Raw genomic sequence first — 27,894 nt, 5'->3', positions numbered from 1 at the left:
TGAGGCTCAGCCACCGGGGGAGGGAGGTTCAGAGCAAGGGCAGCCTGCGGCCCAACTGCCGGGGAGCTGTTGGGTGAGAGGGCTCAGCCGCCGCGGGCGGTATTAATTAGCCTGGCCCCTCCCCCCGGCGCGTCGTCTCTCCCCTAGCTGCGGGCGGGGCGTAGCAAGTCCAGCCAGAGCCTCCCTCAGGCACTCTCCTGTCCCTGGGCGTGGCCGGGTTCGGCTGCATTGTGCCCCGCCCCTTCGCCGCCCAGACCAATAGGAGCTCAGCCCCGCTCTGGATGAAAAAGGGGGCGGGGTGGTTTTCAAGTGTACAGGCGCGGCGCCCTCCAGGGTTCTGTAGGGCTGCGTGCGTGCGTGTGCGTGTGCGTGTTGGAGCGCATCGCGCGTGCGCTTCCCCCGACAGGCGTCTGTCCTGAGCCGCCGTGGCCACCAGATGGCAGCAGAGGGACTGGGGAGACTCATTTCTGGCGCGGCATACGGGAAGTAGCGGGGCGCTGTATGCAGGGCGATCCCCTCTATAGGGAAAACTAGCGACTCCTCCCTCCCTCTGCGAGGAAGCAGTGGGGCTGTGCGCGTGCAAATTACAGGTACTAGTGTGTAGGGACAAGGGCGGAGCGAGTCCCTCTATAGGGGACAGCATGGATGCTTCAGGCCCGCCTATACCGTCGTACAGGATTGGGAGCAGGGACACCTGCTATGCGCAGGGATAGTGGGACTGGGGTGAGTAGGAATCCGTCTACGGAGTGGGGAAGATGCTCTCCTTAGAGTCAACATAAGAGAACCCAGCATAGGAAAAGGGAATTTCCACTGAGAGGCTCATTCACTGTTTATTCCACACATGCGATCTCTCCTGCAGTCTCCCTGCGCTGCCACAGCAGCATCATTTCCAGCCAAGGAGCTGAGAACATCCTGGCTACTTCTAGACTGGCATGATTTTCCGCAAATGCTTTTTACGGAAAAGTTTTTCCGTTAAAAGCATTTGTGGAAAAGAGCGTCTAGATTGGCACAGACGCTTTTGCGCAAAAGCACTTTTTGCGGAAAAGTGTCCATGCCAATCTAAACGCGGTTTTGCGCAAGAAAGCCCCGATCGCCAATATCTCCATCGGGGCTTTTTTGCACAAAACAGTTTTTAGCTGTCTACACTGGCCGTTTTGTGCAAATACATTTGCGCAAGAGGGCTTTTTCCCGAATGGGAACAGCATAGTATTTGCGCAAGAACACTGACAATCTTACAAGAACACCGACAATCTTGCGCAAATTCAAGGGGCCAGTGTAGACAGCTGGCAAGTTTTTCCGCAAAAGCAACTGCTTTTGCGGAAAAACTTGCCTGTCTAGACGCAGGGAACTGCAGTTGCTGCCCCCCCCAGAGCTTCGCACCCCACTGGAACAAGGTCCATGCAGCTAGAGAGCAACCATCTGGGCAGGGAGGAACACAACAGTAGAAATAAGATAGAGGCATAGATCAGGGGTGGCCAACCTATGGCTCTTGAGCCACATGCAGCTCTTTGCTCACAGAAATGCAGCCCTCAGGGTTACGGCTTGTTCCGAGCCACATGCCCGCTTTGTGCACACGCCCCAGTTCCTGGAGGGAGAAGTGCGTGGCTGTGGCGGTGGCAGCTCCAGTGAGACCAAGGCATTGGGTTAAAATGGGAGGGGTTTGGGAGTGCCTGGCTCTGGGGGAGGGATGTGTGGCTCTTTGCACTACTATCCACAGCTGTTTTGGCTCTTTGTGTCTAATTGGTTGGCCACCCCGGCATAGATGTTGGGTAGAAGATAGTCACATTTCCCGAGCTCTCACTTTCCACGCTGTTTATCACTTCATTAAGTGACTGCAAACTCTGAGATTCCAAGGCAGCAGGTATTTCAAGCAACTTAGTTCATGGTATATCAACATTAGTTCAAGGCTGGTTTCAGGATCTAACTTCTTGTTTAAGAATCTAGGACAATGTACACTCCAGTAAAGAATCAACTGGACAAATTCACTAAATTGGACAATGAAGTTACACCAGGATGAAACCACAGTCACCACTGAACTGCACTAACCTGATCAAGAAAAACTAGGACCTTGTACTAGAGTAGAAGAGTAATTTGCTGCTATTTCTGTACAAAAGCCAAAGTAGTAATTTAAAAATAAATTATGTCAATTTGATCCTATAAATAGTCCCCATTTTCCACGGTTATGTCTAGAAACACAAAACCAGACAATATATAATTGCCCTTGACTGTAATTTTGCATTTTTTCCTGCAAGAGCCTCTCAGCATAGACCTCTTTGAAATCATGGGGCATTCAGGACCATGCATGATGTTTTTGTACTCCTTACTCCCCATGGCTTTACTGAGCACTTTGGTGGCAGAAGGAAAGTTTAACTATATAACAAACCAAACTATTTAACAGAAGTAGTCCCAAATGAAAGCACTGTTTTAATTAAGTGATAGAAAACAGTCATACGGACTCCTTTGGGGTACATCTACACTGCAGAGGAAGATTGAAGCTGCCGCTGTCATTCTTCTAGGGTTCGAATTAATGGTCAAGTTGAACAGTGAGAGGGTCTAGTTCGAAGTGAGAGGGTCACTTTGGTCAATGCCAGCAGGGGCGGCCCGTGAGCCTAGGCACCCTGTGATGACGTCATGGCAATTGAAGGCCATGTAGGGGGGAGCGCCAGCTGCTGCAGCCGGCCTCAGGCCGCTCCCGGATTCTGGTAACCCTGCTTTCACAAGGAGTAAGGGAAGTCAAAGGAAGAGTGTTGACAATGCAAAGCCGAGTTAAGCTACTTCGACTTCAGCTACACAATTAACATAGCTGAAGTTTCATATCTTAATTTGATTTTGTCCTGTAGTGTATACATACACTCAAAGTCCTGCACTATGATTGCTCCATAGAGGCCAACCTCCTCTGCCAAATGTTGTCAGTAGCAGCAATGGCTGGATTGGAATAGCTAAAGGTTCCTCATGAGGATACCCCCTAGCTACCCTTAACACGCAAATCTCTCACAAGCCCCTCAGTAACTCTGTATGTAGCAAAGAAAACTTATATGAGAAAAGGAACAGCATTAATATGGGAAACAATAAATCTACCACATGGTGAATGAACACTAATCAAAACCCCTTCTTCCACATTTCTTTTGTCTCAGTTTCCTCACCTGCAGCTCTGAGGGTGCATCTCCACTGCAGGGCTTGACTCTAAATAAGCTACACAAATTGAGATGCTTCAATTGCCTATCTTATTTCAAAATAGCTTATTTCGAAATAGGGAGCATCTACACAGCACTTATTTCAAAATAGAGCACTTCCAGCTTCCCTTAGTCCTCATACAATGTGGCTGTGTCTACACTGGTGCAATCTTGCGCCAAAGCGACCGCTCTTGCGCAAAAACTTGCTGCCTGTCTACACTGGCCGTGTGTTCTTGCGCAAGTAAACTGACGTTCTAATGTATAAAATAGCCTGAAGTTTAGACATACCCTAAGTTATTTCAGAATAGTGCTAGTTATTTTGAAATAGTGTTGTAGTGTAGACGTACCCTGATAGTCCTATGAACAAATATTTCCTTTAGCACACTACTTACCTCCTCATAGGTAGCAGTCAGACATTAGTATTGTTCCCAGGACAGCATCTCTCCCAGCCACTATGGTTTTCAGACACAATATAAAGGTTGGGTCCTGAGGCTCTATTACATGACCCAGCTTTCAGTGTTTCCAGCTCCCATAACTAGTAGGTAGGTAGAAGACTCATTATGGAGTACATTCAACTCTATTATTATACTATACAACCTTAGCAGAGAAAGACGCGAGCATCTCCTATACTCTCCAAACAAAACCCAAATATTTTTTGTCATTTGTCTCTCAGTGATTGGAATCTGAAATATTGGAAAGGGTGACCTCTGATTTAGGACATATTCACTACAGTTCTTTTCTCCTTTAGTCATGCAGTCGGGCACATAACATTTCATTACACCTACAGCCAAGACATATATTCGGTTTAATCCAAAATGGCCAAAAATGATCACATGGCCAGGTGGGACTCATGCATGCCAGTGAGGTCTCTGTTCATTTGCTCTTTTCCCTCTAGTTTACCAGTAGCTGGTGAAGAGGGCTCCTTTTCTCTAAATGCCTATCCAGATGTACATGTATCTAAGAAGAGCCTTAGCAGAGAGGCTGAGGGGCAGGATTGAGGGGCATCAGCAGAAGTGTTTGGATGGGGTGAGGAGCCCAGAGCAGGGTTGAGATGGAGGGGCATTGGTAGAGTTCTAGGGGCGGGAGCTCAGGGCTGGGCTAGTATAGGAGATGAGGGTCAGTATTGAGGGCCATCAGCAAAGTTGTGTCTTGCGGTAGTTCAGTACTGGGACAGCAGTGGGAATGCAGAGGGGCATCAGCAGAGGTCTCTACATGTAGCAGGTGCGTGAGTCCAGGGCTGGGAAAGCAAGTAACAGTGGTCAGGATTTGGGGCACCAGTAAATCCATGTGGTTGCTGAGCGCAGGGTTGGGATGTTTATGGGTCTGTAGGACATGATTGAGATGCATGATTGAGACTGGAACTGGGGGTGATGGTTGGTCTCTTCAGGTTTGAGTTGGGAGGCAAAAGTTCTGTCTAGTCAAGAATCAAAGGTAGGGGGCTTTGTCCCAGATGTAATTGGGGGAGATGAACCTCTTGAATTAGGAATGTGCCCTGCCCACCCAAAGTACAGTCCTCTGAAGTTCCTTCCCAATGCCTTCACTAGGGGCTTTTACCCATGCTCTCCCCTCATCAGATAGGACAGTTGTTCCCTGGGGGTTTCACCCTCCCCCTATCTTCTCTACTTGAAGAAGTTGCTTTTGCTCTCCTGCTCTCTGACTCTTCCCATGTCCGACATGGATTTGCTGGAGGGTTACCCTCTTTGCTCATCCTGGGTTGGGAGTGGTCACTGGGGGTACGTCTAGACTGCATCGCTATTTCGCATCTTTTGAACCAGCCCATTATTTCAAAATAGATTTTGAACTAACAGGCTTGCTGTTCTGATGTCCCTGTAATCTTTGTTCCATGGGAGTTACGAGACGTTTCGGAATAGTGGTTTATTTCAAAATTAGATCGAAATAAGAAACGCAACTTGCGTAGCTCTAATTGCGTATCTTATTTCGACCTACAGGTGCAGCGTATGCACCTGGGTGTTATCCTCTTCTCCCTGTGTAGGGGGAGTGATTCCAGTTGTGTCCAAGCAGCCAGGGACCAGAAGGGAAGAGAGCACTGAGTCAGGAACTGTTCCACTTGTGTCTGCAGGATGAAATGGCTGTGTCTGATAGAGGAGGAAAGGACGGATCAGAGGGAGCAAAAGGAGGGAAGCCAGCCGTATCAGCTAGAACACCTGTGTCCAAAGGAGGTAAGTCAGAGGAGGGAAAGGAGTCCACGTAGGGTCCGTTCCAGCTGCATCCATGGGAGGGGGAGCACAGAGCTGGGCATTGGGAAGCTTTTCCACCTGTCCTGGGAGATGGAGGCTAGGCACAGTTGGGTCATTTTAACCTTCAAATCCTTAAGCAGTAAAGTGACAGAGGTGCAAGGTTAATAAACAGTTTATTTGCATTTTACAAGATCAATCTTCTTACATTCTCAATTAATTTGCCATTAAAGTGCTGAAATATTTTTTTTAAATCAAGATACATTTGTTAACAGAAATTATAATAAATCTCAGAAAAGTGGCAGTCACAGATTTTTGCATCATAACTAAGAAAAGTCCTCTCTTATAATACAAATAATGAAACAAACATATGGAGACAACTAAGATGGTGTCAGTCGCATTCAATCCAAAACATGTAGAGTCAAGGTTAGTCTTTTATTGGTAAATTCTGTTTTTCTTCATGACATTTATCTTAAGTAGCCCAGGTTCTCTGGTCTTAAATTAAAATACATTTCTCACCATTACAACTATCAAAGCTAATAGCAATCATAGGTTTCTGTGATAAACACTCCAAGTCATTTTAAACTCCATCTTACAAGGGCAAGTGACATATTTCAGTTGTATCTATATATTTTACAGTGTTTTCAGTATATCCATTCTCATTATAGAAATGTAAGCCCTGCAAATAAAAGCCAAAAGGTACTTAAAATGGAAATATTATTTCCACAAACTGACACTGAAAATATCCAGTAAAATGAAAAGGATATCAAAATAGCTTGCTAGTAAACTTAAGCTCTCAGCATTTAATGCACAAACCAAAGTCATGAAAATGAAGAAACTTTCAAATACATCAGTTGAACTGTGGTGCAGCTGCAGGGTCACTTAAAATCTCCTCTCTTTTGGGTAGGCAAGCTAAGTCTACCATTTCACTAGGCACCGTTCATTTTATTGCTGAGATGGAAAGTATTTCAAGCTATGAAATTTATATACAAACACACAGAAGATATATATATACAGACATATATACATGGACGCTTTACTCTTTCTTTTTGGCAACAGTCAGTTCTACTGCTGGTACTCGGAATCCCCCCTTTGTCCCGCTATCGTTACTCGACGAGGAAGACAGGCGGGATTTCTTGGACGTTAATGAGACCCCACTCCCTGGCATCTTTCCTGCTTCATCATCACTTCCAGTTACCTCATAAGAACCTTTAGTTTTTGACCCTATTCCTCCAAATGTTCCAAATTTCATCTTGGCCTGTTTTTCTTTCTCTGCTCCTGAGCTGCACTCAAACTCCAACGTGCCAGTAGGGGTTGACTGGGAGGAATGTTCATCACTAAAGGAAGATGACCGATGACGTGGCTTTTTGCTTTTAAATAACGAAAACTTGCCTTTAGGTGAAGTGGCAGCAGCTTCCCCTCCCTCCAATTCGCCCTCCATAGAACCTAGACTTGCCTTGGAACTCTTCAGTTCTCCTTTAGACCCTGAAACGGACACTGAGACTTCTGTTGAGCCAACACTAGTGCCTTTGCCCTTAGGTTTTGAAAAATTAAACTTTGGCATTTTAATTTTAGATTTCTTAAGCTTGACATCTGGCTCTTCGCTCTCAGCCTCCATCACACCGGCCTGGAGACTGGCATCTGGCTGAGGGAAGTTAACATCAACCCCCACTTCTCTTCCTGTTACCTCATGTCCCGAAGACACAAATTTAGGCAATTTCATCCTAGGGAATGTCACTTTTCCTGAGGCACTTTCTAAGTTACTTTGTGGAAAACTCATATCTATGCCAGGACCTTTGAGTCCTACTTTGGGACCTTCCAGACCACCCTCTATCTTTGGTCCAGAAACATGAAGACCTCCTGCAACATTTGGCACATTCATTGCTACATCAAAACCAGAAGATGAAAGCTGTGGCCCTTTGAATTCACCACCTGAATGCTCAACGCCCAAGAGTGGCGCTTTCATGTCTCCAGAAATGCCGAAACCTCCTTTGATTTTAGGCCCTTTCAAATTCACATCGAAATCTGACCCAGAAACTTTTGGTGTTGATACACTGAAGGAAGGACCTGTTAAGCTGACATCAGGAGCATCAGCAGCAATACCCACCCCCGAAACCTTCATGCCTTGGGAACCTGAAATGTCACATTTGGGCAGTTTAACTGAAGGCATTTGAATATTTCCATGTGAGCTTTTCATGCTGATGTCTGGTGCTTCCATTCCAACTTTTGGGCCTTTAACATCGCCAGAAATATTAATATCACCCTTTAGGTTTGGTCCTTTTAAGTTAAAATCAATGTCAGATGTAGAGATTTTTGGAGTTGAAATTTTAAGTGGCTGTATTTTAACTGTAGGCCCTTTCAACTCTCCATCAATACCTGTGCCGATAAGGTCTCCTTTAATTTGTGGTCCTTCAATATTCATACCCATGTCAGACCCCTCAACATGAGGACTAGAAATGCCAAATTGGGGGAGCTTTAGAGAAGGAAGTTTAATTGCACCTCCCAGACCTTCCAAGTTAACATCAGGTGCATCTATAGCCACCTTGGGGGATTTAATGCCACCAGAAAGATCAAGATCTCCTTTTAACTTTGGTCCTTTCAAATTTACATCAAAACCTGGGGCAGAAATACCTCCTGATGGCATTTTCACTGCAGGCCCTTTGATATCAAGGTCTGGGGCACTGAGATGTACATCCATACCTGGTGCTTTTATGCCACCCTCAAGTTGCGGGACAGAAAACCCAGCATCCCCTTCCATGTTCATGTCTATGTGAGGTCCCTCCACAGTTGGAGATTTAAATTTGGGAAATTTAAGTTTTCCTCCAAGGCCCTTAATATCAACATCTGGAGAATGTATGTCCACTTTTGGACCTTTAAGATCACTAGAAGCATCCAGGTCTCCTTTTAGTTTTGGTCCTTTCAAGTTTACATCAAAATCAGGTCCAGAGACTTGGGGCATTGAAAGGTTTACTGATGGCATAGTCATCTTAGGTCCCTTCAGTTTTGCATCTAATCCTTCAGCTGCAGGAACACTCACACCTCCTTCTATACTTGGGGTTGAAACATCTACGCTTGCTGAGGGAAGCTGCACCTCAGCTCCTTCCAAATTCAGACCTGGTTTCCCTATCTTGGGCAGTGAGAACTTGGGAAATTTTAGTTTTCCTCCTGGACCTTCTAATTCTGCTGTGGGAAGACTGACGTCACCTTTTATTTTTGGTCCTTTCAAGTTCATATCAAAATCAGATGCGGAGAATGAAGGAGCAGAAATGTCCACTGAAGGCAGATTGACTGTAGGTCCTTTCAATTTGATGTCAGGGGCATTAATGTCTGCATCAATACCTGGGATTCTCAGATCACCTTCCATTTTGGGACCAGCTATATCAATATTTCCACTTGGAAATTTGACCTTAGGTTTCTTAAGATTGATATCAGGACCTTCAATGTTAACATTAGGAAGTTTTGTGCTGATACTGGGAGTTGTAATGTCAAGACCTGGTGACTTTATGTCACCTTTGATACCTGGTGCAGAAACTTCCAAATCAGGTGCTTTAAATTCTCCTTCCATTTTAGGAACTGTCACAGAAGCATCAGCTTTGAACTTAGGTGATTTAATATCAAACTCAACATCTGGAAAAGAGAGTTTCCCAAACATTGGTTTCTTTCCTTTGGGGGATTTGACATTAATATCTCCTTTTATAGTTGCATCTGGGCCAGCTACATTCAGATCTAAATCAGGAGATTTCAAATTTACATCTGCATCACCACTAGGTAGATTCACATCAAATCCACCCTTCTTTCCTTTAATTTTAGGACCACTCATATGAAGTTTTGGCATTTTAAATTTGCTTTTCTTTCCTTTCCCAGACAGGCCAATATCAGGGGATTCCACATTCAGTTCACCTTCTGGGACAGCAATATCCACTTCAGGAGGTTTGATTTCTGTCTTAGGACTTTTAATTCCAAACCCAAATTTTGGTTTCTTAAATTTGGGAAGTTTAACATTGCCTTCAAGGCCTTCAGTGGTCACATCTGGACACTCAACATCAAGCTCAGGACTTCTAACCCCAAGTTCTGGGCCTTTGATATCAACTTCAGGACCTTTAAGATTACCTTCAATCTTGGGGACAGAAACATCTAAGTCCCCCTTCATTTTATGACCTTTCAAATTTAAGTCAATATCTGGCATTGAGATTTTAGGTGTCTTAAAATGCATCTCAGGCATCTTAAATTTTGGCCCTTTCAGTTTTCCTTCTGGACCTTCAATGTCCAAATCAGGAGCATCAATGTCTGTTTTTGGACCTGATAGATCAATCTCTCCCTTTGGAAGACTTACGTCCACATCCAGCCCTTCCCCTCTGAACCCAGGCGTACTGAATTTAGGCAGCTTCATTTTGGGCATTTTCAGTTTTCCTTCAGGGCCATGAATATCAATGTCTGGTGCATCAATATCCACTTTAGGACCTTTAATATCAAATTCAGGACCTTTCAAATCACCCTCTATTTTTGGACCAGAAAGACCTATGTCTCCTTTCAGTTTAGGTGCCTTTAGATTCAGGTCTACATCTGGCATGGAGATTTTAGGGGCCTTGATGTGCATTTCAGGCATCTTAAATTTGGGACCTTTGAGTTTTCCTTCTGGACCTTCAATGTCGACATCAGGAACATCTATGTCCAATTTGGGGCCTTTGAGATCAAAATCAGGACCTTTCAAATCCCCCTCAATCTTTGGAACAGAAACATCCATGTCTCCCTTTAGTTTAGGCCCTTTTAAATTCAAGTCAAAATCTGGCATGGAGATTTTGGGTGCTTTAATATGCATTTCTGGCATCTTAAATTTAGGACCTTTCAGTTTTCCTTCTGGACCTTGAATGTCAACATCAGGAACTTCAACAGACATTTTGGGGGATTTAATGTCAATCTCAGGACCTTTTAAATCACCTTCTATGTTAGGGACAGAAACATCCATGTCTCCTTTCAGTTTAGAACCTTTTAAGTTTAAATCAATATCTGGCATGGAGATTTTAGGTGCCTTGATATTCATTTCAGGCATCTTAAATTTTGGACCTTTCCATTTTCCTTCAGGCCCTTCGATATCTAAATCAGGGACATCAATGTCCATCTTAGGACCCGAAATATCAACCCCTCCTTTTGGAAGACTTACATCCACATCCGGGCCTTCCCCTTTGAACCCAGGCATGCTGAATTTAGGCATCTTCATTTTAGGCATTTTCAGTTTTCCTTCAGGGCCATGAATATCAATGTCTGGCGCATCAATATCCACTTTGGGACCTTTGATATCAAATTCAGGACATTTCAAATCACCTTCCAACTTAGGTCCAGAAACATCTATATCTCCTTTTAGCTTAGGGCCTTTAAGGTTGAAGTCCACGTCAGGCATGGATAGTTTAGGTGCCTTAATATGCATTTCGGGCATCTTAAATTTGGGGCCTTTCCATTTTCCTTCTGGGCCCTCAATCTCCACATCTGGGGCATCTATGTCCAATTTGGGGCCTTTAATATCGACTTCAGGGCCTTTCAAATCACCTTCAATATTTGGCACATCCACATCTCCCTTCAATTTGGGGCCTTTTAAATTCAGATCAAAGTCTGGCATGGAGATTTTAGGTGCTTTAAAATGCATGTCAGGCATCTTAAATTTGGGGCCCTTCCATTTCCCATCTGGACCTTCAATCTCCACATCAGGGGCATCTATGTCCAGTTTGGGACCTTTGATATCGAATTCTGGGCCTTTCAGGTCCCCTTCCAATTTTGGAACAGAAACATCCACATCCCCCTTTAATTTAGGGCCTTTCAAATTCATGTCAATGTCTGGCATAGAAATTTTAGGTGCCTTGATGTTCATTTCAGGCATCTTAAATTTAGGGCCTTTCAACTTTCCCTCCGGACCTTCAATGTTCAAATCTGGGGCATCTACGTCTACTTTGGGGCCAGAAATATCCACCTCCCCCTTTCGAAGTTTTACATCCAGATCAGGGCCTTCCCCTTTGAACCCGGAGATGCCAAATTTGGGCATTTTGAATTTAGGCATTTTAAGTTTACCCTCTGGCCCATGAAGATCCACGTCTGGTACATCAATGTCAACTTTGGGGCCTTTGAGGTCAAAATCAGGGCCTTTCAAATCCCCTTCCAGTTTAGGGCCTGAAATGTCCATATCTCCCTTGATTTTCGGACCCTTTACATTCAAATCAAAATCTGGCATGGATATTTTAGGTGCTTTAAAATGCATGTCAGGCATCTTTAATTTGGGGCCTTTCCATTTTCCATCTGGACCTTCAATGTCCACATCAGGCACATCTGTTTCCAATCTGGGGCCTTTGATATCAACTTCTGGGCCTTCAAATTTTGGAACAGAAACATCCACATCCCCCTTCAGCTTAGGGCCTTTCAAATTCAAGTCAATGTCTGGCATGGAAATTTTAGGTGCCTTGATGTTCATTTCAGGCATCTTAAATTTAGGGCCTTTCAACTTTCCCTCCGGACCTTCAATGTTCAAATCTGGGGCATCTACGTCTACTTTGGGGCCAGAAATATCCACCTCCCCCTTTGGAAGTTTTACATCCACGTCAGGGCCTTCCCCTTTGAACCCGGAGATGCCAAATTTGGGCATTCTGAATTTAGGCATTTTGAGTTTAGCCTCTGGGCCATGAAGATCCACATCTGGTACATCAATGTCAACTTTGGGGCCTTTGAGGTCAAAATCAGGGCCTTTCAAATCCCCTTCCAGTTTAGGGCCTGAAATGTCCATATCTCCCTTGATTTTCGGACCCTTTACATTCAAATCAAAATCTGGCATGGAAATTTTAGGTGCTTTAAAATGCATGTCAGGCATCTTGAATTTGGGGCCTTTCCACTTCCCATCTGGACCTTCAATGTCCATATCAGGCGCATCTGTTTCCAATCTGGGGCCTTTGATATCAACTTCTGGGCCTTCCAATTTTGGAACAGAAACATCCACATCCCCCTTCAACTTAGGACCTTTCAGATTCAAATCAATGTCTGGCATGGAAATTTTAGGTGCTTTGACGTGCATCTCAGGCATCTTAAATTTAGGACCTTTCAGTTTTCCCTCTGGTCCCTCAATGTCAAGATCTGGAACATCTATGTCTAATTTGGGACCTTTAATATCAACATCTGGGGCTTTCAAATCTCCTTCCAATTTTGGAACAGAAACATCTACATCCCCCTTCAACTTAGGGCCTTTCAAGTTAAAATCAAAATCTGGCATGGAGATTTTAGGTGATTTAAAATGCATATCAGGCATCTTGAATTTGGGGCCCTTCCACTTCCCATCTGGACCTTCAATCTCCACATCAGGGGCATCTATGTCCATTTTGGGGCCTTTAATATCGACTTTTGGGCCTTTCAAATCCCCTTCCAATTTTGGAACAGAAACATCCACATCTCCCTTCAACTTAGGGCCTTTCAAATTCAAATCAAAGTCTGGCATAGAAATTTTAGGTGCCTTGATATTCATTTCAGGCATCTTAAATTTTGGGCCTTTCCATTTTCCTTCTGGTCCTTCAATTTCCACATCAGGAGCATCAATGTCTATTTTAGGTCCTGAAATATCAATCTCTCCTTTTGGAAGACTTAGATCCACATCTGGGCCTTCTCCTCTGAACCCAGGCATTCCGAATTTAGGCATTTTGAATTTAGGCATTTTCAGTTTACCCTCTGGGCCGTGAATATCCATGTCTGGTGCATCAATGTCCATCTTGGGACTTCTGATATCAATTTCAGGTCCCTTCAAATCTCCTTCCAGTTTAGGGCCAGAACCACCTATGTCTCCTTTTAGTTTAGGGCCCTTTAAGTTAAAATCAATATCGGGCATTGAGACTTTTGGTGCCTTGATGTTCATTTCAGGCATCTTAAATTTGGGGCCTTTCCATTTTCCTTCAGGACCTTCAATATCAGGAGCATCAATGTCTACTTTGGGGCCTTGGATATCAAACTGAGGACCTTTCAAATCCCCTTCCAGTTTAGGGCCAGAAACATCCACATCCCCCTTTACTTTTGGGCCTTTCAGGTTCAAATCAAAATCTGGCATGGAGATTTTTGGTGTTTTAAAATGCATATCAGGCATCTTGAATTTGGGGCCCTTCCATTTCCCATCTGGACCTTCAATCTCCACATCAGGGGCATCTATGTCCAGTTTGGGGCCTTTGATATCGATTTCTGGGCCTTTCAAATCCCCTTCTAATTTTGGAACAGAAACATCCACATCCCCCTTTAATTTAGGGCCTTTCAAATTCAAATCAATGTCTGGCATGGAAATTTTAGGTGCCTTGATGTGCATCTCAGGCATCTTAAATTTGGGACCTTTGAGTTTTCCCTCTGGTCCTTCAATATCAAGATCAGGAGTATCTATGTCCAATTTGGGACCTTTAATATCAATATCTGGGGCTTTCAAATCTCCTTCCAATTTTGGAACAGAAACATCCACATCCCCCTTCAACTTAGGGCCTTTCAAGTTAAAATCAAAATCTGGCATGGAGATTTTAGGTGATTTAAAATGCATATCGGGCATCTTGAATTTGGGGCCCTTCCACTTCCCATCTGGACCTTCAATCTCCACATCAGGGGCATCTATGTCCAGTTTGGGGCCTTTGATATCAACTTCTGGGCCTTTCAACTCCCCTTCCAATTTTGGAACAGAAACATCCACATCCCCCTTTAATTTAGGGCCTTTCAAGTTCAAATCAATGTCTGGCATGGAAATTTTAGGAACATTGAAATGCATTTCAGGCATTTTAAATTTGGAGCCTTTCAGTTTTCCCTCAGGACCTTCAATTTCCAAATCTGGAACATCAATGTCTATTTTGGGACCTGAAATATCCACCTCCCCTTTTGGAAGGTTTACATCCATATCTGGTCCCTCTCCTTTGAACCCAGGCATGCCAAATTTAGGCATTTTCAATTTGGGTATTTTGAGTTTCCCTTCTGGACCATGAATATCAATGTCTGATGCATCGATGTCTACATGGGGACTTTTGATGTCCATTTCGGGCCCTTTTAAATCCCCTTCCAGCTTTGGACATGAAACATCTAGCTCTCCTTTCAGTTTAGAACCTTTTAGATTTAACTCTACATCTGGCATTGACACTTTAGGTGATGAAATACTGAGGAACGGCATTTTAAATTTGGATCCCTTTGCTTTCCCTTGAATATCCACATCTGGAACACTCACATCCACCTTTGGTCCAGATACATCAATATCAGATTTCTTAACTTTCACATCCACATCAGGGGTCTGAACTTTTGGGCCAGAAAAACTGAATTTGGGCAGTTTAAATCTTGATTTTTTTGTCTTTCCTTCTATATCAAGTTTTGGGGCCTCAAGGTCAATATCTGGCCCTTTCAGTTCAACTTTGGGACCTTTCAAATCACCCCCTACTTTAGGAACAGATACATCCACATCTCCCTTCAGATTAGGACCTTTCACATTTAAATCGATATCTGGCATGGAGATTTTGGGAACATTAAAATGCATGTCGGGCTTCTTAAATTTGGGACCCTTTAGTTTTCCTTCTGGCCCTTCAATATCCAAATCAGGAACATCAATGTCAACTTTTGGAGCTGACAGATCAATCTCCCCTTTTTGAAGGCTTACATCTACATCTGGTCCCTCCCCTTTGAACCCAGGCATGCCAAATTTGGGCATTTTGAATTTAGGCATTTTGAGTTTACCCTCTGGGCCATGAAGATCCACGTCTGGTACATCAATGTCAACTTTAGGGCCTTTGATATCGAAGTCAGGACCCTTCAAATCACCCTCAATCTTTGGAACTGAACCATCCACATCTCCCTTCAGTTTAGGTCCTTTCAAGTGTAAATCAACATCTGGCATGGAGATTTTGGGTGCCTTGATGTGCATTTCAGGCATCTTAAATTTGGGACCTTTCACCTTTCCTTCTGGCCCCTCAAAATCCAACTCTGGAGCATCAATGTCAACGTTTGGACCTGACAGGTCAATCTCTCCTTTTGGAAGGTTTACATCAAAATCTGGTGCCTCCCCTTTGAATCCAGGCATGCCAAACTTGGGCATTTTGAATTTAGGCATTTTGAGTTTACCCTCTGGGCCATGAAGGTCCACGTCTGGTACATCAATATCAACTTTGGGGCCTCTGAGGTCAAAATCAGGTCCCTTCAAATCACCCTCAATCTTTGGTACAGACACATCTACATCTCCCTTCAGTTTAGGGCCCTTCAAGTGTAAATCAACATCTGGCATGGAAATTTTGGGTGCCTTGATGTGCATTTCAGGCATCTTAAATTTGGGACCTTTCAGTTTTCCTTCCGGCGCCTCAATATCCAAATCAGGAGCTTCAGTGTCAACTTTTGGACCTGACACATCAATCTCCCCTTTTGGAAGGCTTACATCAACATCTGGTCCCTCCCCTTTGAACCCAGGCATGCCAAACTTGGGCATTTTGAATTTAGGCATTTTCAGTTTACCCTCTGGGCCATGAAGGTCCACGTCTGGTACATCAATATCAACTTTGGGGTCTCTGAGGTCAAAATCAGGCCCCTTCAAATCACCCTCAATCTTTGGAACAGACACATCCACATCTCCCTTCAGTTTAGGGCCTTTCAAGTGTAAATCAACATCTGGCATGGAGATTTTGGGTGTCTTGATGTGCATTTCAGGCATCTTAAATTTGGGACCTTTCAGCTTTCCCTCTGGACCTTCAATATCCAACTCTGGAGTATCAATGTTCAATTTGGGACCTTTGATATCAACCCCAGACCCTTGCAAATCACCTTTCAATTTTGGAACACAAACATCCACATCCCCCTTCACTTTCGGGCCTTTCAGGTTCAAATCAAAGTCTGGCATAGAAATTTTAGGAGCCTTGATGTTCATTTCAGGCATCTTAAATTTAGGGCCTTTCCACTTTCCCTCTGGACCATCAATGTTCATGTCTGGGGTCTCTATAGCTACCTCCGGCCCAGAAATATCCACCTCCCCTTTTGGAAGCTTCACATCCACCTCTGGTCCTTCCCCTTTAAGACTAGGCATGCCAAACTTGGGCATTTTGAATTTAGGCATTTTGAGTTTACCCTCTGGGCCATGAAGATCCACATCTGGTACATCAATGTCCACTTTGGGGCCTTTGAGATCAAAATCTGGCCCCTTCAAATCACCCTCAATCTTTGGTATAGACACATCCACATCTCCCTTCATTTTAGGGCCTTTCAAATTCAAGTCAAAATCTGGCATGGAGATTTTGGGTGCTTTAATATGCATTTCTGGCATCTTAAATTTAGGACCTCTCAATTTTCCTTCTGGCCCCTCAATATCCAACTCTGGAGCATCAATGCCTATCTTGGGGCCAGAAATGTCCACTTCTCCTTTTGGAAGCTTCACATCCACCTCTGGTCCCTCCCCTTTGAAACCAGGCATGCCAAACTTGGGCATTTTGAATTTAGGCATTTTGAGTTTACCCTCTGGGCCATGAAGATCCACGTCTGGTACATCAATGTCAACTTTAGGGCCTTTGATATCAAAGTCAGGCCCCTTCAAATCACCCTCACTCTTCGGTACAGACACATCCACATCTCCCTTCAGTTTAGGGCCTTTCAAATTCAAATCAATATCTGGCATGGATATTTTCGGTGCCTTGATGTTCATTTCAGGCATCTTAAATTTAGGGCCTTTCAGCTTTCCCTCTGGACCTTCAATATCCAACTCTGGAGCATCAATGCCTATCTTGGGGCCAGAAATGTCCACTTCTCCTTTTGGAAGCTTCACATCCACCTCTGGTCCCTCCCCTTTGAAACCAGGCATGCCAAACTTGGGCATTTTGAATTTAGGCATTTTGAGTTTACCCTCTGGGCCATGAAGGTCCACGTCTGGTACATCCAGATCAATTTTAGGGCCTTTGAGGTCAAAATCAGGCCCCTTCAAATCACCCTCAATCTTTGGAACAGAAACATCCACATCTCCCTTCAGTTTAGGGCCTTTCAAGTGTAAATCAACATCTGGCATGGAGATTTTGGGTGCTTTAATATGCATTTCAGGCATCTTAAATTTGGGACCTCTCAGTTTTCCTTCTGGCCCCTCAATATCCAAATCAGGAGTATCAATGTCAACTTTTGGAGCTGACAGATCAATGTCCCCCTTTGGAAGCTTCACATCCACGTCTGGCCCCTCCCCTTTGAAACCAGGCATGCCAAACTTGGGCATTTTGAATTTAGGCATTTTGAGTTTACCCTCTGGGCCATGAAGATCCATGTCTGGTACATCAATGTCAATTTTAGGGCCTTTGATATCAAAGTCAGGACCCTTCAAATCACCCTCAATCTTTGGTACAGACACATCCACATCTCCCTTCAGTTTAGGGCCTTTCAAATTCAAATCAATATCTGGCATGGATATTTTCGCTGCCTTGATGTTCATCTCAGGCATCTTAAATTTAGGGCCTTTCAGCTTTCCCTCTGGACCTTCAATATCTAACTCTGGAGCATCAAAGCCTATCTTGGGACCTGAAATGTCCACTTCCCCTTTTGGAAGCTTCACATCCACCTCTGGTCCCTCCCCTTTGAAACCAGGCATGCCAAACTTGGGCATTTTGAATTTAGGCATTTTGAGTTTACCCTCTGGGCCATGAAGGTCCACGTCTGGTACATCCAGGTCAATTTTAGGGTCTTTGAGATCAAAATCAGGCCCCTTCAAATCACCCTCAATCTTTGGAACAGACACATCCACATCTCCCTTCAGTTTAGGACCTTTCAAGTGTAAATCAACATCCGGCATGGAAATTTTGGGTGCCTTGATGTGCATTTCAGGCATCTTAAATTTGGGACCTTTCAGTTTTCCTTCTGGCCCATCAATATCCAAATCAGGAGTATCAATGTCAACTTTTGGACCTGATAGATCAATTTCCCCCTTTGGAAGCTTCACATCCACTTCGGGCCCTTCTCCTTTAAGACTAGGCATGCCAAATTTGGGCATTTTGAATTTAGGCATTTTGAGTTTACCCTCTGGGCCATGAAGATCCACGTCTGGTACATCAATGTCAATTTTAGGGCCTTTGATATCAAACTCAGGACCCTTCAAATCACCCTCAATATTTGGTACCGACACACCTACGTCTCCCTTCAGTTTAGGGCCTTTCAAATTTAAATCAATATCTGGCATGGATATTTTAGGTGCCTTGATGTTCATTTCAGGCATCTTAAATTTGGGACCTTTCAGCTTTCCTTCAGGACCTTCAATATTCAACTCTGGAGCATCAATGTCTATCTTGGGACCAGAAATGTCCACTTCCCCTTTTGGAAGCTTCACATCCACCTCTGGTCCCTCCCCTTTGAAACCAGGCATGCCAAACTTGGGCATTTTGAATTTAGGCATTTTGAGTTTACCCTCTGGGCCATGAAGATCCACGTCTGGTACATCAATGTTAGCTTTGGAGCCTTTCAGATCAAAATCAGGCCCCTTCAAATCACCCTCAATCTTTGGAACAGAAACATCCATATCTCCCTTCAGTTTAGGACCTTTCAAGTGTAAATCAACATCTGGCATAGAGATTTTGGGTGCCTTGATGTTCATTTCAGGCTTCTTAAATTTGGGACCCTTTAGTTTTCCTTCTGGCCCTTCAATATCCAAATCAGGAACATCAATGTCAACTTTTGGACCTGAAAGATCAATCTCCCCTTTTGGAAGACTTACATCAACATCTGGTCCCTCCCCTTTGAATCCAGGCATACCAAACTTGGGCATTTTGAATTTAGGCATTTTAAGTTTACCCTCTGGGCCATAAAGATCCACGTCTGGTGCATGAATGCCAACTTTAGGGCCTTTCAGGTCAAAATCAGGCCCCTTGAAATCACCCTCAATCTTTGGAACAGACACATCCACATCTCCCTTCAGTTTAGGGCCTTTCAAATGTAAATCAACATCTGGCATGGAGATTTTGGGTGCTTTGATGTTCATTTCAGGCATCTTAAATTTGGGACCTTTCAGCTTTCCCTCTGGACCTTCTATATCCAATTCTGGAGCATCAATATCAACTTTTGGACCTGACAGATCAAAGTCCCCCTTTGGAAGCTTCACATCCACGTCTGGCCCTTCTCCTTTAAGACTAGGCATGCCAAACTTGGGCATTTTGAATTTAGGCATTTTGAGTTTACCCTCTGGGCCATGAAGATCCACGTCTGGTACATCAATGTCAACGTTAGGGCCTTTGATATCGAAGTCAGGACCCTTCAAATCACCCTCAATCTTCGGTACAGTCACATCCACATCTCCCTTTAGTTTAGGGCCTTTCAAATTCAAATCAATATCTGGCATGGATATTTTAGGTGCCTTGATGTTCATTTCAGGCATCTTAAATTTGGGACCTTTCAGCTTTCCTTCAGGACCTTCAATATTCAACTCTGGAGCATCAATGTCTATCTTGGGACCAGAAATGTCTACTTCCCCTTTTGGAAGCTTCACATCCACCTCTGGTCCCTCCCCTTTGAAACCAGGCATGCCAAACTTGGGCATTTTGAATTTAGGCATTTTGAGTTTACCCTCTGGGCCATGAAGATCCACGTCTGGTACATCAATGTCAACTTTGGGGCCTTTCAGGTCAAAATCAGGCCCCTTGAGATCACCCTCAATCTTTGGAACAGAGACATCCACATCTCCCTTCAGTTTAGGGCCTTTCAAATTCAAGTCAATGTCTGGCATAGTTATTTTAGGTGCTTTTATGTGCATTTCAGGCATCTTAAATTTAGGACCTTTTATTTTTCCATCTGGTCCTTCTATGTCCAAATCTGGAGCATCAATATCCACTTTGGGACCAGAAATGTCCACCTTTCCCTTAGGGAGTTTCACATCCATGTCAGAGCCTTCTTTGAATCCAGGCATGCCAAACTTTGGAAACTTCATTTTTGGCATTTTCAGTTTGGCTTCTGGACATTCTAGGTCAACATCAGGAACATCTACATCAACTTTGGGCCCTTTAATGTCAATGTTGGGTCCTTTAACATCACCTCCCATCTTTGGAACAGAAACATCCATCTCTCCTTTCAGTTTAGGTGCTTTTACATTCAGGTCAACATCTGTCATGGAGATTTTAGGGGTCTTGATGTTCAATTTAGGCATCCTAAATTTGGGGCCTTTCACCTTGCCTTCTGGACACTCCAAATCCATATCAGGCACATCAATGTCCATTTGGGGACTTTCAATATCAATTTGAGGCCCCTTAATGTCAATGCTGGGTCCCTTCAAATCACCTTCCATCTTTGGAACAGTGATATCCACATCGCCTTTCAGTTTAGGTGCCTTCAAACCTAGGTTCACATCAGGCATGGAAACTTTTGGTGTCTGAATATCTAGCTCAGGCAGACTGAACTTTGGACCTCTCACTTTACCTTCAGGCACTTCAGTGTCCAAACTTGGGATATCAATGTCCAGTTTAGGACCAGAAACACCCACCTCCCCCTTTGGAAGTGTTATATCCACATCTGGTCCTTCTCCTTTCAGCCCAGGCACACCAAATTTAGGCATTTTCAGTTTAGGCATTTTCAGTTTACTATCTGGGCCATGAATATCTACATCTGGTGCATCAATGTGTACTTTGGGAGCTTTAAGATCTAATTCAGGTCCCTTGAAATCACCTTGTATCTTTGGAACAGAAACATCCACATCTCCCTTCAATTTAGGACTCTTCAGGTTCAAGTCTATGTCAGGCATGGCGATTTTAGGGGTCCTGGTGTGCATTTCAGGCATCTTAAATTTGGGACCTTTCAGATGTCCTTCTGGCCCTTCAATGCCAATGTCAGGAGCATCTATGTCTATCTTGGGACCCTTTATGTCAATCTGAGGTCCCTTCAAGTCACCTCCTATTTGTGGGACGGAAACTTCCACATCTCCCTTCAGTTGAGGCCCTTTCAAACTCACATCCACATCCGGCATGGATACTTTTGATGGTGACATTTTCCAAGAAGGCATCGAGAATTTGGGCCCTTTCACCTGACCTTCAGGACTTTCAAGGCCAATGCCAGGAGCTTCAATGTCTAGTTTTGGGCCTTTAATGTCCACAGTGGGTCCTTTCAGATCCCCTCCGATCCTTGGTCCTGAAATACCCACATCTCCCTTCAGCTTGGGAGCTTTTAGATTCAGGTCCACATCTGGCATGGAGATTTTCGGTGTCTTGACATGCATTTCGGGCTTTTTAAATTTGGGACCTTTTAATTCTCCCTCGGGTCCTTCAATGTCCAAACCTGAAGCACCAATTTGTATCTTGGGACCAGAAATATCCACCTCCCCCTTTGGAAGTGTTATATCCACATCTTGCCCCTCCCCTTTCAACCCAGGCACACTGAATTTTGGCATTTTCAATTTAGGCATTTTCAGTTTACCTTCTGGGCCATGAATATCAATATCCGGTGTATCAATATCCACTTTTGGACCTTTAATGTCAATTCCAGGAGCTTTTAACTCCCCTTTCAACTCTGACACTGAAACATCCACATCTCCTTTGAGTTTAGGACCCTTCAGATTCAAGTCTATATCAGGCATGGAGATTTTAGGGGTCTTGATGTGCATTTCAGGCATCTTAAATTTGGGACCTTTCAGATGTCCTTCTGGCCCTTCAATGCCAATGTCAGGAGCATCTATGTCTATCTTGGGACCCTTTATGCCAATCTGAGGTCCCTTCAAGTCACCTCCTATTTGTGGGACGGAAACTTCCACATCTCCCTTCAGTTGAGGCCCTTTCAAACTCACATCCACATCCGGCATGGATACTTTTGATGGTGACATTTTCCAAGAAGGCATCGAGAATTTGGGCCCTTTCACCTGACCTTCAGGACTTTCAAGGCCAATGCCAGGAGCTTCAATGTCTAGTTTTGGGCCTTTAATGTCCACAGTGGGTCCTTTCAGATCCCCTCCGATCCTTGGCCCTGAAATACTCACATCTTCCTTCAGCTTGGGAGTTTTTAGATTCAGGTCCACATCTGACATAGAGATTTTTGGTGTCTGGCTAATTAATTCAGGCTTCCTAAATTTGGGGACTTTCCATTCTCTTCCAGTGCCTGCATCTGGCATGCTGATGTCTACTTTGGGACCAGCAATAGCAACCTCCCCCTTTGGAAGCGTCACATCCACATCAGGTGCTGCCTCTTTGAAACCTGGTGAAGTAAATTTAGGAAATTTCATTGAGGGCATTTTTATTTTTCCTTCACCACCTTGAATATCAACATCAGGAGCCACAAGATCAATCTTGGGGCTCTTAACATCGACTTTGGGACCTTCTAGTGTTGGAGAGGACACTTCCATCGTTCCCTTCATCAACTGAGGTCCTTTGAGAGCCACACCCACGTGTGGCTTTGCAATGTTAGTGCCCTCACCTGCAGGCGCTGTAAATTTCAGTTTTTCCTTTGGACCTTCAACATGAACAGATGGAGCTGTAATATCTAGGGAAGGAGATTGCATCTTTGGTGCAGAAATGTCTACACCTGCCTGTGGTGCTCGAACATCAGTTCCTGAAGCTGAAGATGAGATGCTAAATTTAGGCATCTTCATTGCAGGCATTTTTATTTTTCCTGGGCTTTCAATGTTCATTCCCGGAGCTTTAATGTCTTGCGTATCGCATTCGATGCTCGAAAGGGGAATGTCTACCTTTGGAGTTTTGATATCACCTTGAATCTTAGGGCCAGAAATATCAACTGAAGGACCCTTGATTTCTGAAAAAGATACATCAACTTTGGGACCTTCCATATCGCTTCTTATCTTGGAGCCTGAAATACCGAATTGTGGCAGTTTGCCTCCTGGAGCTTCGGTTTTGACATCTATGCCTGAAACACCCTTTTTTCCACTTAGTTTAGGGCCTGTGGTGTGAATATTTGCATCCAGGTTTCCCCTCTGTCCATTTGCTTCGATTCTGGGCAAGCTGCTCTCTGGGCTTGTGACTCTAGTACCAGAGACACTAACTGATTTGCCAACATCCACACCTGGAACCTGAATTACTGCTGGTTTAAAGTCTGTTTGTGTTCTCAGGTGAACACCTGTGAGTTGAGGTCCAGAAACATTTATCTCAGTTCCCACCTTGGGCTCTTTCATGTGTACGTCAGGAGTACCAATGTCCAACCTTTTGGTAGAGGATTCAACTGTTGGTCCAGGATATGAGATGCCACTAGGTCTACCTCGGATCCCCATACTGAAGTCTCTTGTTTGTGTTGTCGTCCCAGACAAATCCACCTGTGGTATTTTGATCACAGTTTTCCCAGGTTCTTTTTCAATTTCTGTTGCTGTTATATGGGTGAGTTGGTGGCTTGGAATCTTAACTTTAAATTCTGGGCTGCTGATGTCAATCTCTTTTGCTCCCTCATGTCCAGTGACATCTACGGTATATGCTGTGACCTTTTTGGTGACGGTAATGGTTCTGCTTTCTGTGTGTTCCGCTTCTGCTGCATCATCCGACTTCAGACGTGGTTTGATTTTCGTTGTGTAAATTCTCCTGTATTCTGCATCATCCCCACTCTGGAAATAAGAGACATTGCTTAGCACCAGAGTGCCCCAAGGAGAGATGTGAAGGAGAAGGGGAACATTGGCTAGAGTTTCAGTAATGTGTACAGTAATCACTGGACTCGACTCTGTCTTGAAGGGTTGCGATTTGCATCTCCTTCCTACAGGGTGCTGCTGTGGCAAAGGGTCAAGTCACCCCCCCGGTCCTGCTGTTCTTTGCTATGGGCATCTATATGTTCAGAAGGACTGCTCCCCATGGAGATCCTGACTCAGCATACCTGGCTTGTCCCCATTCCTGACCACCTCTGTAGTGGCTGACTCCAAGCTATCAACAATGCCCTCTTTGCAACGCCCTTTCTAGCTGGGAAGATTTCCTGTCCTAAGAGAGGGTGGCCAAGATTCTGCAGTGGAATAAGTCCACTCTAGTCGCCATATGGAGTAGTCTGCAGGAATGCTTGGGCTGCTTTCCCTTCCCTTCCCATTGTCATCAGGCTGAGAGCTTGCATCCCTCCCTCACTCACCAGAACAACTTCCGGGCTCGTGGATGAGAACACATCGTGTGACCATGACTGTCCTGGCAGTGGAGACCTGTCCCCCTTTCTTTGCAGCCGCAGCCCCACGGTGTGGTGGCCCATGCTGTTCAGCAGCTGCGTGACCTCTCCGGACTGCAGGTTGTCAAAATAGATGGTGGCGCTCACAATCTGATCCCCTACAGGTGTGGAGAGAAAGGAGTGAAGCCAGGCTGAGGGCACTGGCAAGCCTGGGCCCAAGCAACAAACAAATCTCACTCAGGAATGCACAAGGCTGATCAAAATAATCAAAAGCCTTTTCAACAGCATTGCGGCCAGTGCAGGGGCGACCTGCCAAATGCTTCCAGCACTTGATCCATGGCTGTGATGTGCTGACAGGAACTTAGAGATAGGCCTGCCATTGGGGAGGGTATAGGGAGCAATTGCCCCAGGGCCCAATGATTCAAAGGGGAAGATGCAGCAGACACATCAGAAGGCCCAAGCCCTTTAAATTGTCACCAGAGTGCTGCACAGCGCACTCTGGGTGGCTGTTAGGGCCGCCTGGAGAGGTGCAAGGTGGGGTGGGGGGGGAGGAGACACACAGCATGCTCCAGGCAGCACTGCAGAGGGGCACGGTCCAGGCAGTGCTGATGGCCAGCTGCCCTTAGCCCCACTTCTTCTGGGAGCACAGAACCAGGGCCCCCACACACCTTTCCCAGAGGCCAGGAACACTTGTAGGCTGCCCTGCCTAGAGGGGTTAATCTGAAAGTTCATGCTGATTCCTTTGTTTCATTCCAAGGCTGGCTGGAGCAAAGACACATACTCCTGTCACCACAGACGGGGCTGCCCCCCGCTTTCCCACAATACCCCATGGAGCCAGCAATGACCAAATCCTGCTCCAGGCATAGAGTCAGTGAGACAACTCTGAGGCAAGAGAGGAGGGTATTAGTGCCTTGGAGCAGGCTCCAAACATGCTGTGAAAGCAGCGCTGTGCAATGGGTAAGGCACAAGGGTTCTGTTCCCAGCTCAGAGAGCTGTGGGATCTAGTCACTCTGAGCAGGGGTGCTGGAAGCCAGGACTCATGGGTTCTCTCCCTGGCTGTAGGAGTACCGGGGATCTGGTGGGTTAGAACAAGAATTCCTGGGAACCATGACTCCTGGGTTCTATCCCCAGCTCTGATCCTGATGTGGGGCGGTCCCTTCCCCCCTTGGCACCTCTGTTTCTCCTCCCACCTTGTGTCTGTTTAGACAGTGAACTCACTGGGGCAGGGCCGATCTTCTCATGTATTTGTGCAGCAGACAGGGGCCTCTAGGTGCTACAGTACAGTAGATAATATCTGGGCTGGGCCACCAGCACAGCACAGGAAGAAGAAAGCAGCTGAGTTGGCCAGAAAAGTCTCACCTCAGGGAAGAGGCAAACAGATAGGGTGTGATGGAGAGAGGAGTCTCCATTTGCAGAGAACAGGGCAGGAGCCCCAAGCAGGAGGTGCCAGGAAAACAAGCTGCCTTAGTGCTGCTTCTGTGGCTTTGAGAGAATTACAATAAAATAAAGGGTTGCAAAGGAACAAGAGAAAGAGAGTCAGAATTTCCCATAATCCTTGTTCCTTCACCCAAGCAATAAACCGACACAATCCCACCGGGTGGTACACTGTGCTCACCTTCCTTCACAGTGCTGGCTGCAGGAGAAGTCTGTACCACCTGCTTCACAAAGACTCCATCTTCCGTCTGATCAATGGTGATTCCATGAGAGCCGCTTCCTTGCCAGTTGGGGAGTAAGATCTCCCGTGTTTCCTCCTCTTCCTTCTCCATCTAAATGGCAGGAAAATAATGAGTTAAGTTCCTGGGAGGTAGGTCCATCAGTGGCTATTAGCCAAGATGGAAAGGGGCACAGCTCCATGCTCGGGGGCGGGGGCAGGACTGGTCCCACCTTGCCTGGTGCGGGGTATTTATCTCTGTAGTTTAACTTTGGAAGCTGACAGTCTGGATGGACATGGGCTGGGCACAGTTTCCATGCCCCTAAACTTCAATGCATAAACTGCAGCAGGTAACAGTTATCTCCTTGCACAAAGCTTGGAGAGTGGAGACGTTAGTGCTAGCTTTTTGCATAGGTTGGATTTCACCCAGCATGGGTATTGTGGGAGGTGTAGCAGAGAAAGTAAGAATCGGCATGTTTCATTGTCTAAGAGATGAGGGATGAATGGGCCGATCCTGTTTGACTGACCTTGCAGGGACTTTGGTCCAGGCTGGAACCGCCCCAGGAATTCCTCTTTTCACTTGGCGACCTTCGGTAATGTCTGTTTCAACTTCCCAGCCTAATAAAGAATTCAAGGAGTTCTGAATAAGCCACTTATGTTTTTTATGTTTTATGGTATGTTTTTTACATTTAGCTTTTTCTGGTCCATTCTAGGATGAGCCCAGTCTCACAGTTGTAGGATCTAACAAAAAAAGACACTGGTATCTGAACTACTCATGGAGTGACTGAAAACAACCCAACACAGAAGACCCTGCCAGGTTTTAAGTGTTTCAGTGGGGAACGAAAAGCTGTCCAGAAGAGCTAAATATTATTGTTTGAAATGTATAATGTTCATAAAGTGAAAATAAGCTCTGAGGGGGAAATCCTGGCCCCACTGAAATCAAAGAAAGTTTTGCCTTTGACTTCAATGGATTCCACCCTAAAAAGAATACCAAGGTGTTTAAAAAAATGAGATGCAAAGCCAAGAGATTAACATCACTGTGAAACTTAAAACAAACCCCAACACTGGGCAGGCTGGAAATACTATATTAAGGTTTTCTGGAGGCTTTTGCTGTGTCCACCAAGCTGCCTCCCAAAACCCTGAGACCAGCCGGGTCTACATGTGCCATGCTGCACCCAGAGCTTTCCAGCAGAGTGCAGGGTGTGAGAATGGCACATGGCAGAGAACACGGGAATCCAGGCGTCAAGCAGGGATCTCGGTTTCTTTGAATGAATTGTTCCTAATCAGGGCAATGGGAGTAGCTCGACACCCCCATACAATGGTCTGTATAAAACCACTCTCTAGTCAGAGGGTTTGCTGAGCAGGAAGGAGTTAAATAGGGACAAGTAAAGAGAATTGATGCAACCTGTGTGGGGAGGCGGGGATTGCTTGGGCCTGGCTGCCCATGTGACTGTCACCACCAGGGGGCGGTGAGCCTTTGCTAGTTCTGCCTGGTTGGTGTTAGTCGGCAACACCCACGCCAGCTGCCCCACCTTTCCTCTTCCCCAGCTAGCAAGGCAAAAAAACTTTCCCATTTCCAGCAACTCCAGACAGTGCAGGTCCCAGGCTGGAAACGCGACAAGGGACCCACGCCTGAGAGAGGCTGGGCGCTCAGGGAGGTGTCAGCTCTTGCAGAATTACAGGTGTTTGAACTCAGGAGCCAAAATTGCAATCAGAAGCGTATCCCAATGAAGGGAATGTGCTCTGGAGTGGCTTGCCACCTACAGAAAACAGCTCTCCGTCAGCCCCCACAAGCTATAGGGCACAGCCGTCTGTCAGCTCCCACAACCTATAGGGTACAGTC

The 27,894-nt window shown here is 45.2% G+C and overlaps 1 protein-coding gene and 1 long non-coding RNA gene across 2 annotated transcripts in view; one reads left to right on the top strand and one right to left on the bottom strand.

Annotated features, from left to right (window-relative positions):
* The first annotated feature begins 454 nt into the window (after positions 1 to 454).
* On the top strand, positions 455 to 26,901 carry LOC112544204 (uncharacterized). The gene is made up of 3 exons (XR_003087528.2): positions 455 to 590; positions 5,254 to 5,353; positions 26,765 to 26,901. It is a non-coding gene; the product is annotated as an uncharacterized LOC112544204 (long non-coding RNA).
* Positions 5,528 to 27,894, bottom strand: part of AHNAK (AHNAK nucleoprotein) — a 36,267-nt gene continuing 13,900 nt past the window's right edge. The window contains exons 2-5 of the mRNA XM_075939321.1: positions 26,579 to 26,669; positions 26,016 to 26,166; positions 24,371 to 24,558; positions 5,528 to 23,864 (exon numbers count right to left, since the gene is read on the bottom strand). Of these exons, the coding sequence (XP_075795436.1) occupies positions 6,405 to 23,864; positions 24,371 to 24,558; positions 26,016 to 26,166 (17,799 nt within the window). The 5' untranslated portion in view covers positions 26,579 to 26,669 and the 3' untranslated portion in view covers positions 5,528 to 6,404. The remainder of the gene's footprint in view (positions 23,865 to 24,370; positions 24,559 to 26,015; positions 26,167 to 26,578; positions 26,670 to 27,894) is intronic.

Source organism: Pelodiscus sinensis, chromosome 11, assembly GCF_049634645.1.
Source record: "Pelodiscus sinensis isolate JC-2024 chromosome 11, ASM4963464v1, whole genome shotgun sequence".
Lineage (NCBI taxonomy): Eukaryota > Metazoa > Chordata > Testudines > Trionychidae > Pelodiscus > Pelodiscus sinensis.
This window is presented reverse-complemented; position numbering and strand designations above follow the sequence as displayed.